General features: G+C 63.2%; 1 protein-coding gene across 2 annotated transcripts; it reads left to right on the forward strand.

The window, feature by feature from the left end:
- Nucleotides 1–3,294: 3,294 nt before the first annotated feature.
- On the forward strand, nucleotides 3,295–11,514 carry LFNG (LFNG O-fucosylpeptide 3-beta-N-acetylglucosaminyltransferase). 2 transcript variants are annotated; one of them, XM_065892313.1, is made up of 8 exons: nucleotides 3,295–3,814; nucleotides 8,296–8,344; nucleotides 8,850–8,949; nucleotides 9,061–9,211; nucleotides 9,323–9,408; nucleotides 9,811–9,976; nucleotides 10,100–10,185; nucleotides 10,367–11,514. In XM_065892313.1, the coding sequence occupies exons 1-8, from the start codon at nucleotides 3,386–3,388 to the stop codon at nucleotides 10,431–10,433; spliced, it is 1,134 nt and encodes a 377-aa protein (XP_065748385.1). In that variant the 5' UTR covers nucleotides 3,295–3,385; the 3' UTR covers nucleotides 10,434–11,514. The 2 variants fall into 2 exon arrangements, with proteins under 2 accessions (XP_065748385.1, XP_065748384.1); XM_065892312.1 differs by having other exon boundaries at nucleotides 3,386–3,814; nucleotides 9,061–9,214; nucleotides 10,367–10,433.
- The last annotated feature ends 7,321 nt before the right edge of the window (nucleotides 11,515–18,835 follow it).

The following is an 18,835-nucleotide window of genomic DNA, read 5'->3' on the forward strand; positions in this document are numbered from 1 at the left end:
GAGGGGCCGTGCCATGCTGAGCGGAGGTCGGCCGCCCAAGAGGTGCACACACCCATGTCCCCGAGCCAGAGGGCCAGACCGCCTGCTCGGCTGACTTACTGCCCGTCGGCACCTTATAAGATGAACGACAATGGCATCCTCGTGTTATGGGTGGTGAAACTGAGGCTCAGAGGAGGAATGTCCCAGGTCCAAGGTGATACAGCTGAGAAGTGGCCCCTCTGGGATTGGAAAGCAAGTAGCCTGGCTCCAGAGGGCCCAGCCCCGGGGCTGTGTCCCACACCTGGGGAGGACCCCGACACAGCCTCTCCCCGACTCCCCTTCCCAAGGACCCTAAGGCCTCAAGGGGTTTCCTGCCAACCTGCTCAGCCCTCCCCATCCCTTCCCTGGGTCCCCATTTCCTGTCCTGGGCCCAGCACCTCCTCCTCTCACCACCCCCCCTCCTCAGAGCTGTTTGGCCCAATGGGTCCCTGGAGGGAGCCTTTGGGTCTAGGGTGAGGGCAGGGGAGGGGAGTGCCTCAGGCTGGAGCTGAGCCTAGGGAAGGGGGCGGGGGTGGCTAGGCCGCCACCCCCCTCCAGTTTTCAGACCTCAAGGAGTCACCACGAAATTCCATTCTCCTGACAGCAAAGAAATTGAATCACTCTTGCCAAAGCCCATGGCCCCCACAAGAATGCTGCAAAGCTTTGTCCTGCTGTTCCCAGACAGGAACTCACACCCAGGTCCCCGGACTCCCACCAAGCCTGGCTGCAGAGAGGTGCAGGAAACCTCCTGCTGGCCTCTACACCGTGCCCCTGCCAGGCTGGGCCACTGCCCCTCTCTACAGTTGTTCCTCCTCCTTGCTCCCCGAGTACAATGCAGCAGTGCTTCTTGAGCCTCAACTTGCTTTCTGTACAATGGGCACATCACGTCTGCTGTCTGGTGCGTCAAAGGCACAGCAGCCAGGACTATGTAGCACGAACCGGGGAGCACGAGTCGGAGAAAGCAGGGATGCTCTGGGGTGCAGAGCAGGGGGTCCCGCCCCTTGGGGAGGGGCCATGGAGGGCTTGGCTCACAGAACCTCCTCAAGTGGGAGTATGGGGTGGCATGGCTTCACGCTGCTGTCCCTCCTATCTCTTGCAGAATTCTTAGCACCTAGTGGGTACCACTTAATATGGTGCCGCTGACGGAATCCCAGGTGCGGGCACAGTTCATGCAAAGATTTGGGGGCTTGACGGTTCGGGGGCTGTTAGAGAATGGGGAGGCATTGCAGGGAGTAGCAAGAAATGGAGCTGGGACCCATTTGGGAGGTACGTGGACACGAGGCTAGGACTTGAACTCAGGGGCCATGGGAAACCATCAAAGATTTTGACCTGTGAGTGAGTGTGTGTGTGTGTGTGTGTGTGTGTGTGTGTGTGTCAGGGGCGTGGGGGTCTGATTAAGCTGTGTGGTTTCTGAGTGGAGAATCAATAGAGCAGGTAGACTGGGGGCAGGGAGACCAGGGTGGAGAGGAAAGTCGTGGAGGAGGCTCCCTCTCAAAATAGCCCAGAAATGGTATAGACAAGCATCGGTGGTAGGGCGAGGGAAATGGGGCACAGAGACCCTTCAGACAGGAGGCTGGAGCTGTGCTGGGGCTCAGCTGACTGTTTGGGGGTGGCCCACCCCGCCATTGGGTCCATTTCCCCCCTGCCCACCCCCACCTCTCCAGCCGACTAGAGGCTCCAAGGCGGGGCTCTGGCCGATGGAGGAGGGGTTTATGGCAGGAGGTGACTCCATGGGGGTCTTGTCACTTGGGCACAGCTAGCACCATCTGCTCAGGCATCTGCCTGCCTGAGGTGGCGCCTGCTAATTACCTTGGGGGTGGGTACAGGAAGAGGCCTGGGAACTCCCATCCTCCACCGCACCCCATCCCAGAGGGGCAAGAGGTAGGGCCCCAGGGCCCTGAGAACAAATGAGCCAGGAGAGAGTTTGGAACCCGGGCCAGACACTTACACAGCAAGTCTTTATAGAGCACCTACTACATTCCAGGCCCTGTTCTCCGCAGTTGACATTCAAGTGGAGGGAAAGGGACCATGAAGGGGTGCCATCGAGCAGAGGTAAGCGCTGTGAAGAAAACGGGCCAGCGGGCAGAGTGAGCGCTAAGGGGGGGACCAGTTTAGCCGCGGTGGTCGCCTAGGGCCTCCTTAGGAGGGGATGCGGAGGAACTGAGGAGGGAGGGGAAGGAGGCAGCCAAGCGGAGAGCCGCCCCTAGCCGCGCTTCCGGAAGATGCTGCGGGCGGGCGACTCAGACTTTGATTTCGCCACGGGGAGCCCTTGGCCACTTCCTCGCCCCTCGTCCCTAACCCTCAACCCAGGCTGTCGGCGCACATTCCTGCCGCCCCTGCTCGTGCGGTGGGCTGGCCCAGCCCGTGGGAAGGGCCGGGGGTGGGAGCCGCCGTGTGCCGGGGAGGCGGGGCGGGGGCACAGCTGGGCCACATCTGGCCCGAGAGCAGAGGGACCAAATGGGACAGAAGGCGGCCTTTCATCCCGCGCGGGGAGGGGCGATCTCGGTTTCTTCTCGGGGCGCCACGGGGCGCCCGAGGATTTCGGGGAACCAATCCTCTGCCCTCCGACGTTGGGCAGAGACGAGGAAATTAGCTCGCGGGCTAGGGATGGAATTTGGTAAGGTGCTTTCTCGCTGGAACCTCGTGTCCCTACCTGTGGCTCAGGTGGCTGAGCACCTCCTCGATATTAATAAAGGGTACTCTGGACCGAGCGGTCAGGTCCACCCAGGCACCAGCCCTGTTACAAGGCCTGCGCCGTCCCTAGGGCAGGAAGCCGGGTTCGGGGAGGGGAAGTGTGGAGCGAGGAAGGAAGGACGTCCCCCGCGGGACGATTGAGCCCGAAGTCCCTGTCCCAGAATCCCCGTCACAGCGCCGAGGGCGCGCCCCTCCTTATGTCAGACGCCGGGTATATCTCCAGCCGGCGCTGGCCAGCCTGGGTTTCCCCTTCAGGGCCACTGGGGCGGGGCGGACCTACATCCCCACGCCGCCCCGCTGCCCGCCGGGGCGATCCGGGCGGGGCGGGGCGGGGCGTGCACGTGCGGACCGGGGGCGGGAGCCCAAGACGCCCGCTCGGCAGTTCCCAGACCCCCGCCGCGGCCCCACGTGGGCTCTGCAGAGCATCTGGGGCAACCTGGAGAGGCCCCGCCCCAGGGCCCGGGAGCCAGTGAGCTCGTGCTGAAGGCGGGGCCTCACGGAGGGCCCCGCCCCCCGGGGCGGAGCCAGGCTTGGGCGGTTTAAGAGCGCGGGGCGCGGGCGGTGCATTGCTGGACCTGCCGCGGGACCCCAGATCGTCGGCGCCGGAGTGAGGGGCAGGGCGCACCGGGCAGGGCGCGCGGGGCTGGGCGCACGGTGCGGCCGCCACCCCACCATGCTCAAGCGCTGCGGCCGTCGCCTGCTGCTGGCGCTGGCGGGCGCGCTGCTCGCCTGCCTGTTGGTGCTCACGGCCGACCCGCCGCCGCCCCCAGTGCCCGCTGAGCGCGGTCGGCGCGCGCTGCGCAGCCTGGCGGGCCCCTCGGGGGCGGCCCCAGCTCCTGGGCTGGAGGCGGCGGCGGCACCCGGGGTGCTAGTCCGCGAGGTGCACAGTCTGTCCGAGTACTTCAGCCTGCTGACCCGCTCTCGTAGAGACGCGGGCCCACCGCCCGGCAGCGTCCCCCGCCCCGCAGACGGCCATCCGCGGCCCCCGGCCGAGCCACTCACGCCGCACGACGTCTTCATCGCGGTCAAGACCACCAAAAAGTTTCACCGCGCGCGCCTCGACTTGCTGCTGGAGACGTGGATCTCGCGCCACAAGGAGATGGTGAGCCCCCGCAGCTTGGGCAAGTGGGCAGGGGAGAAGGTGCCCTCTTGTCCAGCTGGTGGCAGCATCCGATGGGCGCCAGGCTGCACCTCTGTACAGCCACTGGGAGTATCAGGGGGAGTGATGCCGGTCTGCCCCCTTCCAGCCCAGTTTTCCTGGTGGGGCCACTCTCCCCATACGGTTGTGGAATTGCGTGCTGGGGACCCATCCCCAGCCAACTTCCAGGGCCCTGGGTGGCCTGCACTGACCCCACACCAGCCACCAGTGCCTGGGGTTGGTGCCCTGTGATGCTTCTTGCCCCTCAAACACTGGAACTCATTAACGGGGCGTTATTGTCCCCAAACCTCCCCAAGGCAGATTCTGCATGGGCGTCACCCTGGGCTCATGCCCTTCCCTGGGAAGAAGACTCTTTCCTTAGAGGCGGAGTGGGGGGTTAGGACCCCTGGGCTCAGGGCCAGGCGCATCCCCATCCCAGTCTTTGCAATGGGACAAGTCACTGTAGAAGATATTCTGAAGTTGGGGGTGGGCGTTAGTGGGCCCTGGGGAGTCCATCTCAAAAGAAAGAGAGCACTGGGTTTCAGAGTCTGTTCGGCGGTCCTCTCTCCACAGTGCAGAAGTCTCTGGAGCCTGGAACCTTGTGCTCAGTACATCCTAGCTGAGCATCGACTTCCTCCACACACATAATAAAGACACACCCCACTTTGAAAATCTCCCTCCAGGCTGCAGCAGGACGGCTGGGTTGGGGCAGGATGAGGGCAGAATGTGAGCCCTGTGGGGGTGTGGGGTGGGGGGATATCCCTGAGCTGGGAAACTCAAGGGACAAACTGGGTATCCGGGATGAGGGTGAAGGACCCTTGACCAGGCTGGGGGCTCAGAGAAGAGCCCACACCGCTTCCTCCCTGTGTCAGCCCTCGAGGTCTGGGGGCCTTCTGGCCTGGCTGAGCCCTGTTTCGGGGCAGGGCCATGATGGGGTCCTGATGGGGCCTGGGGGGGCAGGGTCCTGTCTGGTCCAAGCGTGGGGAGGGGGCCCTGGGAACACAGCGTCCCTTTCGCAGGGGCTCAGCAGCCTGGCGGGGGGGGGCAGCGGGGGCTGCGGGTTTTGTTCGGCTGCTGGGCCGTTAGGATTCCCAGCGCCGGGCGGCTCTCACGCCGGCCGCTTGGGCAAGGTAACAAAGCCCCTTTCTCCAGTGGAGAAAGGCGTCCGGCCTCTTGTGTGCAGCTATGTGCTCCATGGGAACGCCGCCGGCGTGCTGGCCACTCAGGTTGCCTGGCGATGAGGGCCTGTGGGGTCCCCCACATCCCTGAGTGACAGCCCTTGTGGGGCACCATCCCCCAGGACTCTGCCTCCCTGCTGTGTGACCTTTGGCAGTGTTCAGCCCCCTCTGGGCTGCCACCAGCTCTGAGCACCCCTCGTCTTGGACTTTGGGGGCTTTCTCCAGCGGAGGGAATATGGTCAGGGGGGTCTCAGGTACCAGTCCCAGCCAAGCTAGGTGACCTTGGGCAAGACCAAGGGCCTCTCTGACCCTCAGTTTCCTCATCTCTGAAACAGGGAAAGCATTGCCCTTCCAGTAGGGTGTCGTAAAAGAGGACTGGCAAAGCCTAGAGATGTAGGGAATGAGCCCAGGGAGTACTCAGAGTCGGGGTGGAGGCCGTCCCTCCCCTGGACCCTTTGCTCCCCGTTGAGGGGCCACTTGGGTTTCCTTCTCACCCTAGGGCCCTCACCCAGGAGAGGCCGAATCTGTCCCCAACAATCGGTTCATGTGTCACAGCAAGCAGGAACCCCTCTTACGGTGTCCTGTGGGGGAGGGGTCCTCGAAACTGTTTCAACAGAGAGACCTCCTTTCCCAGCCCTGTGAGGGGTGATTCAGACCCAGTCCGATGGGGGAGACTCAAGGAAGTCAGGGCCGCAGGGGGGGAAACCCAGAGAGGCTGTGTGAGCTGAAAGTGGGCATCTGACCCGTGTTGGGGAGGGAGGGACTTCCTGGAGGAGGTGCCATTTGAGCTAGACTGAGAGAAGAAAATGCCCTGAAAGGGCAATTGGGCATCTCGAGCACAAGCATGGGGGGTGTGCAAGAAACTTCCAGCAACTGCAGTGACTTGGGTGGGGGTGGTCAATAGAGACCACACTGTGGCGGGCCTTGAAGTCCAGGATGAGGGGCTGGGCCTTTGGCCCACACTTTCCTCCCCCATCCCTCCCGGAGTGGGCCAGGCTGCAGCGGCTGCCACCGCGGCAGCCACAATTGTTGGGGGGAGAGCTTGGCATCCTGTGTTTCTTTGAATCGCAGCTCCAGGAACAATGCCGCTTCCTGTGGGTGTCCCCCCCGCCCACCCACAGCCAGCCCTGCGGCCCTCGCTGCCCAACTCTTCCTCCTCCAGCCCTGTCGTTTCTGGGGAAGTGGGGAGGGGTCTGGGCGGGGGGGGGGGGGGGGGGGGAGGGGTGTGTGTCTTGGTCCCTGGAAGGCGTGGCTGGGGTGGACCAGCACAGCCTCTGCCCCGGGGTGTGACCGCAGACTGGGGGCTGCCCCTCTCTGGGCCTCAGTTTCCCCACTTGTACACACTCGGGTCGTAATGGTGCCCTCCTCCCAGGGCCATTAGGGAGATGAAAGAGGAGAACGCATCGGAGCACCCTGCCCTGGGCACCCGTGAGCTCTGGTTCCGCCCATTGCACAGAGGGCGGAAAATGAGGCTCTGAGCAGTGCGTGAGGCCCGCGGCCGGGCAGCCCATCCCCTCCCCTCCTGATTGCTCTGATGTGGGGAGACCGGAGGCCCGGCACCCGCACACCCCACACCTCACGCCTCCAAGCACTCCCCTCTGAACAAAGGTGACTTGAATCTCCGTAGCCTTGGGCTGGGTTTTTAGGGCACCACCAAGCGCTCGGGAGAACAGGCCTCCCTTGATTTCATTAAGAAAGCATTTTCCTTTTAATCCAGTGGCGGCAACGGCAGGTCTGCACGGGCCGGCCTCGTCCTCCCACGGCATTCCAGGGCTGAGATGCTGGCGGGGCGGGGGTGCTGGATGCGAGTCTGTGCGTGCGGGCTGCCCTGGGGTGTCTGCTCTGGAAGGAGGGGGTGCGTGCGTGGAGAGGGTGTAGAAGGAGCCTGCCACCTCCCTTAGCTCTCTCTAGGCCCAGCCAGCTTGTGACCTCACTGAGAGTGTGCCCGGGTCTGGGCTCAGGCTGGGCAAGGAGCTGGAGCTGCCAGTTGAGGGTGGGCACTGCAGGTGAGTGCGCCAGGTCGCTGGGTTCGTGCTGTATGCCAGGCCTGCACACGCCGGTCCCTCCCTTGCACCCGTTTGTACACAGAAGGAAACCAAGGCCTGGTGGGCACGGAGGTGGGGGGTCTCTCGCTGCCTGTGCTCCCAGCACCCTCCACCGGGCCTGGGCTTTGCACTCAGCCATGCCTGGGTGTGCTGGGCGGCACGCGCTGGGCGGGCCGGGCAGAGGTAAGGGAACATTCCTCCCCGTGTGCCGACGGGCCCAGGCGGGCGCTGGCAGCTCCTGGCCCCTCCCCGTTGCCCCCCACCTCTTCCGCGGAGCGATCCCGGCAGGGGTGGCCCCGTGCTGGCACAGGTGGAGCCCTGAAGTGGCCTTGAGCAGGGCACGCAGCAGGCGGGGCTGCTAGGCTGCATGGATGCTGGGGGCACTGATTCCTGCACTGGGGCACGTGAGGTTTCCCGCCTCAACCCTGCGGACCGTGTCTCCTTAGAACCCTGGAGGCTGCTTTGGCTCAGAGAAGGTGACCGGCTGCACTGGCTGGTCACGCAGCCAGGGGTGCGAGGGAGGCCCCGGTGTTGAGGGCCCAGCCCGGAGGACTGCAGGGCTGTGGCCACACCCCAGCCCGCCGGACCTTGTGCCCAGCCTGGCCCAGTTAACCAGGCCAGCTGTATGGTAATGGGCTGTGCGGCCACTCCCGCTTAATGCGGCCGAGTTCCCCTCACAGCGCGGCCCAGGACAAAGCTGGCGGACAACGCCTGGTGATTCATCCTCCCTCCGGGCCCTTTGTCCGCCAGTGCTTGGCGGCCGCCCAGCGGAGGCCTTTGTCCCCGACTGATTGAGACTTGGCTTCCCAAAGCGGACCTCCTCCGCCTGCCCCCCCCACCCTCCGCCCCTCCCACAGGCTGGGCACTGTGTCAGTAAGGGTGTGTGCCTCGCCAGGTGTGCAGGACAGCCGGAGCCGGTTACCTGGCGGGTGGGCGGGGCACCGCACCTGGCTCGTGCCGGCGCAGCTGCCGGCTGACCTTGGGCCCAGCTGTCGAGGTAGGGGGGGGGGGGTGGTAGGGGGTGGGGTCTTCCTGGGCCCCCAGCCCACTCCCACTCAGGGTAGGCACTTGAGCCCCACTCTGCATGTGGGGAAATTGAGGCTCAAAAGTGGGGCATGGGTGTGACTGCAGGATCCCTGTAAAGCCGCAGGGTGCCCAGCCCTGGACCCCACGGTGGCCGGGGCACAGAGCTGCCTGTTCAAGGCCGTATTTCTCCCTGCAGACGTACATTTTCACGGACGGGGAAGATGAAGCCCTGGCCAGGCGCACGGGTGAGCCCTGGACGGGGGGAGGCTCGGGGTGGGGGGCTCCCGCCCAGAGGAAACCCTCCCCTCTGGAGAGGTCACCGAGGCCACGGGCCTGGGAGGGCCGTTTACTCAAGGGGTTTGCTCAACGCTCCGCCCCACCACTCGCCCCCCCCCGCCCAATTCTCATGCAAATGAGGCCCTTTCAGCGCCCGGGGCCCTTTGAGCTGGTGTGGCGGCAACAGGTGGCTGGTGCTGGGAAAAAGCCGCCTGAATGGGCAGGGGCGGGGCGGGGCGGGGCCTCTAGGAGGGGGTTGGGCTGGGGGGTGAGATCGTCGGGCCTGGGTCCTGTTCGAGGGAGGGGTTGAGGGGGAGGCCATCGTAGGCACGGCTTGAACCCAGGGCGCCCCGAGACAGACCGCCACCCACCCTCCCTTGCTCTGCTCTCACGGGTCTTGCTGTGTGACCCTGGGCCAGGCCGCCCTCGCTGAACCATCTTGGACCCACTCACAGCCCCTCCCCTCGTCCGCAGGCAACGTGGTCAATACTAACTGCTCGGCTGCCCACAGCCGCCAGGCACTGTCGTGCAAGATGGCCGTGGAGTATGACCGCTTCGTCGAATCGGGGAGGAAGTGAGTGCTGGCCTTCGGCTGGGGCCCGGGAGCGTCCCCTCCTCGGGCTGGCTCCCGCCCTGGCAGTCCCCGCCCCCCGCGCGCCCCCCTGACGGCCCTGCCTCCCCGCAGGTGGTTCTGCCACGTGGATGATGATAACTACGTGAACGTGCGGGCCTTGCTGAAGCTGCTGGCCAGCTACCCGCACACGCAGGACATCTACCTCGGCAAGCCCAGCCTGGACAGGCCCATCCAGGCCACAGAGAGGGTCAGCGAGAGCAAGGTGGTGAGTGTTCCGCCCACACAGGCCTGTGCCGAGCGGGGAGGGGCTGGAGGTGTCCCTGCAGCCTGGGGGGAAAGGTCTGGGAGCCTCACCATGTGCCCCCTCCCGCAGCGGCCCGTCCACTTCTGGTTTGCCACCGGCGGGGCTGGCTTCTGCATCAGCCGGGGGCTGGCCCTGAAGATGAGCCCTTGGGCCAGGTGAGTGGGTGCCTTGGGGCACAGGCGAGGCTGCCCCAGACCGCAAGGTCCCCCCACTGGGGGCCTGGCTTGACTCATCTTCCCAGCACCAGTGTCCCCAACCTCACGTGTACTGGCAGGGTGAGTCGTCCCACCACTGCCCACAGCCACCAGGGTGGTCAGCACCCAGGTTGGGCAGGACCCCTTCCTGCGTCCGGTAACCCCCAACTCACAGAGAATCATCTGGCTGGTACGGAGGAGGGGGCTGTCCTGGGGCTCAGGGAGGTGGGGGGCTGCCAGCGTGAGAGCCCGTTAGGGACACAGGCCGGGCACGTGCACCTCCTTCTTGGGCCCGGCCAGGGTGACACTGCCTGGTGGGCTCCTGCCCAGCTCCCGCCTTGGCTCACTCCAGCCCTCCCACAGCGGAGGCCACTTCATGAGCACGGCCGAGCGGATCCGGCTGCCGGACGACTGCACCATCGGCTACATCGTGGAGGCTCTGCTGGGCGTGCCCCTCATCCGCAGCGGGCTCTTCCACTCCCACCTGGAGAACCTGCAGCAGGTCCCCGCCTCCGAGCTCCACGAGCAGGTGCGCTGCCTAGCAGCCCAGGAAGGGATGGGGACGGAGGAGAGCGGCTGGGAGAGGAGGGAAGGGGCAGGGTGGGGTGGTATCGGCACCCCTCCCAGCGTCACTGTGTCCCTACCCCTGCAGGTGACCTTGAGCTACGGCATGTTTGAAAACAAGCGGAATGCTGTCCACATTAAGGGGCCCTTCTCAGTGGAGGCCGACCCATCCAGGTGAGGAAACTGAGGCCCAGATGGGGGCGGGGCTCACCTAGGGTCCCTTGGGGTCTGCCGCAGCTAAGAAGCGTGATGAAAGAGTACGACCAGGAGCCTGCTTGGGTGCAAGAGGGCCCCCGGCGCTGGGAGCTCAGTACCCGCACCCCACACGGACCAGCCCCCCACTCTGTCCCCACAGGTTCCGCTCCATCCACTGCCACCTGTATCCGGACACACCCTGGTGTCCCCACACTGCCATCTTCTAGCAGCTATGGCTGAAACCCTGTCCCCGGGCACCCCTGGTATCCAAAGGGCCCGGGGACCCCTGTTGTGCCGCCCTGGCCTTGGCATTCGAGGCTCCCCCAGGGCTGTGCGTGTGTGTGTGTGTGTACTGTGTGCCCATCCGTGTAGCAGACTGCTGGGCGGCTCTGCTCTGCCGAGGAACAGGCAAGGCACCGCCTGTCTGTCTGTCCATGCTCCACCCCAGAAGGATTTGTAAGTCAGAGGCCACTCTGAGGGCAGGTTTATTATCATTCTGGGGTCTTTGGGCAGCATGGGGACCAGGGGCTGCTCTGTAGCGATGTGCAGGTGCCTTTCCCTCCTGCCGAGCGCAGGCCCAGCGCTGCAGGCGCCTGCCCCCTGGGATCCTGGCTCCTTAGAGTCCCCAGGACAACTCACCCTGCTCAGTGCTGCGAGAAAGCTGGGTTTGGGGGGTGTGGCCCGAGTCCCCTCCTCCCACTGAGCTTTGGCCTGGGTACCTGGGGAACAGCAGCCCCAGTGGCCTTGCCGCTGGGTGGAGTGTGGCACCATCCCGGGCAGGGGTCTTCCCCGCTCTCTTAGCCATCTTCCCTTTGTGACGGGGAGTCAGCTGAGGATCTTATCTCCTCTCCGAAGTAGAGAGAAAGTCACCCATAGTGGGTGTGTCTGTAAATATTGTGACAGTATTTTTTACTGTGCTTCTTTTTCGAAAGGGGGTGCGTACAAAGTAGGGTGTTTTTGTCTGTGTTTTCGGGGGGTTGGGGAGGGCGCTATTTTATCTTTTCTGTGGATCAGAAAAAGCAGAAGCCAAACTTGGGATAATCTTTGTTGTTAAAGCTGATGGAAATGTCTAACACTCTATGTATTTATATGTCGTGGTATCTGGCCTCTCCCTGCCCACCTCCTGCATAGAACCTGTCTCCTACCAGCCCAGCTCGGCGCACCTGACCAGTGAGGTGTGTTCTGTCTTCTGTGTTTCCTTCTGCAAAGACATAGCTAGGAAAGTGAACGATAAGGGAAAAGTTCTCAGGGAATTGAAGTGTGTTGCTATGGTGACGTCCTTTGCTGCGAATAAAGATGCTCTTTGGGGCAACATGGGCATCCTGGTCTCAGCTGGAAGTTGGGCCTGAGCTGCAGGTTCATGGAAGCTGCACCAGGGGGGCTGGGGGCTTGTTTGCACACGTGTGGGGGAGGTGTGTAGAGACCTCCAAGCCCGCTATTGTGGGAAGGGAACTTGGGATCTAAATAGCAACTTCCAGGTACCTGAGAGGCATGCCCAGCCCAGGGCACCCTCGGACATAGGGGAGACCTCTGTGGATGTACAGGTCTCACTCCGACAAGCAACTCTAAGACTGTAGCCCTGATCTGTGCTGGCCTGCCCCTGGACAGCTGCCAGAGGGTCCAGCCCTCCCTTCAGGAGGACAGGGGCTGGCTGTGGCTTGACCTCCTTACCCAGCTTCATCTCTGTCACAAGCCCATAGAGGCTACATTCTTGCCCCATTTCGCAGATGGGGAAACTGAGGCTCGGAGCAGGTGATGTGATGTCCAAGGTCAGGCAGCCGGGCTGGTGAAGAGCTCAAACTCTGAGATCAGGCTGACCTTGGATCCTGGCCTCACCCCCCCCACCCCATGCTGTTGACCCTGGACGGGTCCCAGGAGCCTGTTGACCCTGGACGGGTCTCTGCCCTGTTTTCTACAGAAAGCAGCTCCTCTGGCCCTTCCTCAAATCAAGGCTTTGTGATGGCAGGAGCCGGGAGGGGCTGCTCTGGCCTCAGCTGGGGAATCCCCTCCTCCCACGCTCCCAGGCAGCCTGGGGCGGCCCTCAGTTCCTCTTCCTCACACTGAGCCTGGACACACACACCCTCCCCCTGCACCTCCCCCTCCCCTCCTCCCCCTCCCCCCTCCCAGCCTCCAGCTGCCCCAGCCCCACCCCCGTGGGTACTTGCTAGGACCTGGGGCTCCTTGTTCCCTATGACCTCCTCGCTCCCCACTGCTCCACGCTTAGCCCTGTCCACACATCAGAAAGCAGACAGAGTGGTTTGAAGAGCGCCTCACTTCCCACCCCTGAGCTGGGGGCAGAATGCCAGCCCCTCTGGGTCCAGTCACATACTCAGCGCCCCCAACAGGCTGGAGAGGACCCCTTCCTCACAGCCCTTGCTGGTGCCTGCCCTGTCCTGGGGAGCAACTGGCCAGGGCCTGACCCCAGCTGGACCTTGCATGGCCCTGAGTCAGCAGCACGGTTTCCAGAGCAGCTGCCCTGGGGGTGTGGCAGTGACTGGGACAGTGGGAGGGAGAGAGGGCCCCTCACCATCACACTGACCCCTGTCTGCGGGACACCCCCAGACTCCCCTCAGCACCCACTGTGTGCCAGGCTGGGTGGGGGCATGGCAGGGGAGAGGGGCTCACAGCAGCACTGCTGCCACCTGTGAGCAGAGGCCATGGGCCTCCTTCCTGCCAGCGTGAGTCACAGGAGCCTTTGCCCTGGCAGCGTGTGGAGCCCGGGCCCCAGTGCCCCTCCTCCAGCAGCTGGCATCGCCTCTGCACAGAGCTGGCGGGACCCCGGGGCAGGTGGAGTCTGCATCAGAGTTGGGGCCATCGGTAGGTCACAGTTAGTCCAAGCTGTCCCCGCATGGGTTGGGGGCACCGAGCAGGGGGACAGCAGAGCAGAGGAGCCCAGTGTTGGGGGGCAAGCCCCGCCCCTCCCGGAGCCTCGACCTCCACCTGAGAAAGGGGGATCAATGTAAGCGGCGCTGAGTCCCCGGTGCTCTGGGCCTGCAGGGGTCACAGAGGGCCACAGACTAGCGGCACCTCGGCCCTTTCCTCTTACACAAGAAGCTGAGGGAGGAGGGAAGTTCTCCCTCCTCAGAAGGGGAAGCAGGTCCAGGAGGCCTTATAGGAACCGGGCAGCCTGACGTCTTCCATCCGCCGCCCTCAGGGGTGTGCAGGGGGTGCTCTCCCCCCGCCCCAAGATGAGTCACGGAGCAGAAGAGGTGACCTCCCTTCTGCAGGCACGACTGGGGGCAGCCCTGCCTCATTCTCTGGTGGCGTCAGCGCCCCTCAACCACACGCCGGGCTAGTGGCTGGTTGGGGAGGGTCCTGGCTGGCTTGAGGGGCTCCATATCCCCCACTCTGGCCCTCCCAAACCGCCCATCACTTGTGGGCTTTCAAAAATAAAAAGTAAAAGCGCAACCACTGGGGCTGCTGGGTGCCCCTCCCCCCCGCCCCCCCAGCTACCCTGCTGCCCGCGGGTGAGTGCCGGGGTAGCTGGCCAGAGCAGAGGCTGAGCCAGGTCTTGGAGGGGCTGAGAAGGGTGCCAGGGTGGGGCCCCTCCCTGCTCAGTTTAAACGAACTTCCCTTCAGCTGGGCCATCACAGCCAACTTCCCCCGAAGAGGCACATCTGAGCTGGAGTGGGAAGCAGAGTGGGGAGAGGAAGATGTTCCAGGTCTTGGCACAACCTGGGCAAAGGTGCAGAGGTGGGACTTGTCAGCATGCCTGGGGGGCTGGGAGACAGGACGGCCTACAGACTTGGGTCTCCACGACTCTCCTCCACCTGTTGCAACCACTGTGGAGCTTTCCATAGGCTCCATCCATGGTTCGAGAGGCCTGACCTGCTGGAGGCTTCAGCCAGTCCTGCCCTCTCTGGGTCTGGGGTCAGAGCAGAAGTGGTGCGGGGGAAAACCAGTGCCAGCCTCATCTTTTCGTCTGCCAGACCAACTGGCCGGTCCTGCTGCCACCTCAGGCCCAACTTTGCCAGATGTTCTTGGAGGTGACCCCTTCCCCAAGTCCTTTCTGAGCCTAGGGCTGGGCACACAGAAGGCACTTAAGTGGTCCAGCGCTAGGAGGGGCCCAGGGCCCAGGGGGCTCCTCGTCTTGGCCCCTGGAGGTTGCTGAATTTGGGGGCTCAGAGCTGTGGCTGCTTCCCTCCTCATATGCCCCCTACTGCCCCTGCCCAGGCCTCAGGGGCCCACCCCCCCATGTATAACCCACCATAGTCTTTGGGCACCGCCTGGTGGCCAGAGCTGGTGGTTCCTCTCCCAGCCTGAATCCACCTTTCCCGGGACCCTGACACGGATCTAGGGGTGCAGCCCCCGAGTGACAGGGAGGGGGGGAGACCGTCTCTGCAGCCCCTTGCTTGCTCTAAAAAGTTCACATCATGAATCTTTGGTTATTACCAATAGTTGGTATATTACCAATATTTTGGTAATATTGGTTATTATTTGGTAATATTTGGTTATTATCAATATTTTGTTGGTGCGGTATGTGTGATGTCAAGAGGCAGGCTTGAGCTGGATGCTGCAGGCCACCCCAGGCCACCCATGTCACTGTCCTGTCCCCTGGCTCTGATGCAGGGCTGGCCACATCTCCTCCCGGCTCATCCCAGTGAAATCCCCAGATCCTTGCCAAGTGATCGCTCACTTCCTGTTTGAACGTGGTAGTCACAGCTGAGCCCCAGGTCAGCAGCCGGCGGTCACTGGGAACTTGCTGGGAACGCAGATTCCTGGGCTGCCCCAGCCCATCTAGGACTCCAGGTGGGTCTTCCAACAGGGTCCGTCCGGCCCTGCCCGTAGCCTCTCGTCCTCTGCGGACTGAGCGCCCCCTGCCGGGCATCTGCCCTCCTCACACCTCACTCCTGGAGATGCTCCGGCGGCCACTTGCAGACCCTTCTCCCCGGCCCCCTGCCCCCTCCCCCAACAGGATCACAACATCTGCTGCCCCTCCCCCCTCGTCCTGGGGGCCACTTTCTCCCACACTGCTCCTGGTGACTTGGTGTCAGTGACCCTTCCCACACCCTTGGCATCCCCTCAACCTGCCCCCCTACAACCTGCCCCGCCCCCGCCTTGGTTGCCCCTCCACAGTCACTCCTCACACTTTGCCTACCCCATGGCATCCCACTCTGCCTCCACCTCCTATCTTTCCAGCTCACTCCCTCCGATTTCCTGACCCCCACTGGACCCCAGATCCCTCACCCCTCAAGGGCTTGTCCTCCCCTGGCTGAAATCCCAGGGTCCAGTCATGCCCTTGAAGTCGCCTTCACCTCCCTTGGCCTCTCTCGCTTCCACATCTTCTCTTGGCCAAGCCCGTAGTCTCTGACCTGTTGCATCCGGCCCTCTTCCTGCTCACTACCCACACCTGGGTGGCTGGAGGGACTGCCTTCCCACCTGGTGAGTCTCGCCTGAGTTCCAGACCAAGTGCCTCAGGGGCCCTTGGGGAGGCCCACTGCCCCTGCCCCTGGCTCTCCCATGGCACCCCGCTTCCTCTCCAGCCTCCTCTCTACTTCATAAGACCTTCTGCCACCCCAGCCCCAAGCCGCACATATGCTCTCATCACCGGGCCAGCAGGAGGGACCGCAGTCCTGTTTATGGCCGGCCCCTCCACTGTGACCTAGGTCCCAGCCCCTCCTGGTGATTCAGGAACATCACTCCCCCAACGAACTCTTCATCTTCCCTGCTGCAGCCATTTTCTCTGCTTACGGGACCATTACCATCAGCCTTCACAGCATGCTGTTATTTCCCCACCTTAAACACACACACACACACACATACACACACACACACACACACACTTCTCTGGGCCATGCCCCCTCCAGCTATAGCACGATTTTTCTGCTTGGCAGCTAAACCTAAGACGAGAGACAATTCATGCTGTCCCCACATGGCACCGCAGAAGCATGGAGCCCCAGATGCCTCCACTCCTGGGTGCTTAGCATCCCCCCGTCAGAGCCTATGTATCCTGGGCCCCCTTCCCCAGAAGCCAAGTCAAAACGGAAACCACTGGACCAGGCTGCTGGTGTGTGCTGGAGGCAGAAGCTCCGCCCTGTGCCCCCGCCAACCCAGGCACTCATAGCGCCGAGAGCCAGGAACCTCGGCGCCAGCAATGCCACGGGAGCCTGGTGTCTTCCACCGGGCCTCGCAGCTCCCTCGCCCACCTGTGCACCTGGCATGCAAGACAAACACTCTCCTGGGCAAACGTGCCTCCCCCCATTCCACGGGTCCTAAGGGTCTCCCTGCGAGGTGGGCGGTGTGTCTCCTGCCACCCAGGGTGATGTGCTGGGTTATGTGGCCTCCGACGACACGGCGCCTTCCCCAGCCCGCTTCTCAAATGAGAACAATAATGATCCTTCCTACCTCGGCAGGCGGCGGTCGAGTTGCTGCTCAGACCACTGGTAAGGACTCCAGCGAGGCCAGTGGGCAGCGAGGCGCCCGGGGAAGCACTGGGAACCCCGCCTGGGGTTACAGTGGGGACTCAGGAGATGCTCGTCCTGGAGACACACCATCCTCCCATTTGGCCTCTCTGACCCGCTCCAACAGCCCTGCCCAGGGCCAGGTCTGTCACCTCTCCTGCTGGCCAGAGACGGGGCCCTCATCACAGCAATCCGCGGCTCCTCAGGCCCCTCCAGCGCAAGCCCAGATTGCAAATGAGGCTTTCAAGCCGTCGAGACCACCGCTCCCAGCGCCAGCCGCTCCGCACACCTGACGCCCCGCCCCGCCCCGCCCCGTCAGGCCCCCTCTCCCGCGAGACCCCGCCCATCAGGGTCTCCCAGGCTCTAGTGGCTCCCGGCACGTGGCCGCCCTGCCCACAGACTTGGGCGGGAGCCAAAACAACTCAGGGAAAGAGGCCTGTTTTTTAAAATTTGTTTATTTTAAAACATGAAACCCAAGCTGAATAGAAACCACAGAAATTACATTGACGAGATTTTTAGTATTTGCCAAGAAAAATAAAGCCCCCAGAGAAATAAAAATCAAACCCCAAACCCAGTTAAAAAAACAAAAACAAAAAAACCCAGAAACACAGCGACAGCAACATACAGCCATGGCCCTACGGAAGTTGGAGAATGCCAAGCGGTTCAGGCCTCAGTTCCCCGCTCGGGACGCTAAATCACCTTGTGGGTGGGATGCAAGGGCCAGGAGAGAAACCTGGGAGGGGGAGTCTTAACAAAATTACTTCGAGAGATATATGTAACAAGTATAAAGTGGTGCGGTACACAACCATTATGGTTAAAAAAAAAAAGCCCGCCCAAGAGGCCCTGGTCCCCGCTCGTCCCCCCATGTAGGGCTGTCACCCCCGCACCCCTCCCGGCCTGGGCGGGGGTCCTGGGGTAGGGAGGGAATGGAGCTTGGACTGGGATTGCATAGTGAGATGGGGTGGGCGAGGAGGGGTATATAGGATCAGGGCTTCCGATCAGGCCCTACCACACCAGGCCAGGGGAGCTGGGGGAAGCGTGCGCCTGCACAAGGAGCCCCATCGCCGAGCGACCGGACTGGATGGAACCCCTCCTGCCCGCCTAGCCCGTCAGGGGCCTCGGGGCGTCTCCCTCCCATCCACGTGGTAGAGGACCACTGCCCAAGATGCTGCAGGGCCTGCCAGGGGCAAGAACCACAGGTGCAGGGGTGGGAGCGGATGAGGGTAAGTCACCGGGACGGGACGGGTTAGGAAACGGCCTGAAAACTTAAAACAGCAAAAAGAAAACCAAGGGCGAGATGCGCTCCCCCTCCAGGACCGAGGCTTGGTCTTGCACCCCTTTTAACCTCCCCCGTTTTCCTTTCTTCCGCCTCAGTGAGCAGAAGGAACTGGGCGGAGTCACAGATGGGCGGGCAGACACGCACACGACGCACGCACGGAAGGGCTCCGAGCGGCGCAGGTGCCCGGCGCCCGGCTCTCACGCTACGTACATTCACATTTCGGCCTCGCGGGCCGGGCGGCCGTTTGTGCTTCCGAGCGGCGCCGCAGGCAGCACAGCCCGACGCCTCCCCTCTGATCCGAGGCCGCGCAGGAATGCTCCGCCCAGGCGGTGGGGCCCAGAAAAACTTGTCGGTTGGGCTGTGGTACCGCCATATATGTATATGTGTGTGTGTGTGTGTGTACAGTGGGGGGCCTGGAGCACAAGGTGCCTTTCAGTGAGGTTTGGCCGTGTGCAAAGGCTCAGATGCGAGGCTGCGGGCCCTTAGGCCCACCTGGAGCACCCCCGTGTTTGCCTACTCACTCCCCCAACCCCGTCCAGGGCAGAGGCTGCCCCAGGAGCGGGGGAGATGTGACCTAGTCCCAGGCCCACGCATGCTTTTGGTCCCAGATACCAGCACAAAGAAGGGATCACAGAGGAAGGTGGCCTCTTCCAGGCCACCCTGGGGAAGGGGTGCCCTGCCGCTCTGGGAGAAAGAGCCCCCCATGTCTGTAAACTGCCGGGCCAGCTGCTATCTGCCCCGGCCTGGGCCCTCGTGTGGTGCCAAGTGGCTCTCTGCTGCCCCTGGACTGACACAGGGCAGAGGCTGCACTTGGCCTCTCTTGCTTCAGGCTGGCTGGGCAGGGCTGGGACTGGCAGGGGACTTTCCAACTTGATTTGGGGGTAGCACCCCCACCTGCGGCAGGAAACACAGCAAACATTGTACACTAAGCCAAAAGCACCTTAGGGAA

This window comes from Phocoena phocoena, chromosome 15 (assembly GCF_963924675.1).
Source record: "Phocoena phocoena chromosome 15, mPhoPho1.1, whole genome shotgun sequence".
In the NCBI taxonomy this organism is placed as follows: Eukaryota; Metazoa; Chordata; class Mammalia; order Artiodactyla; family Phocoenidae; genus Phocoena; species Phocoena phocoena.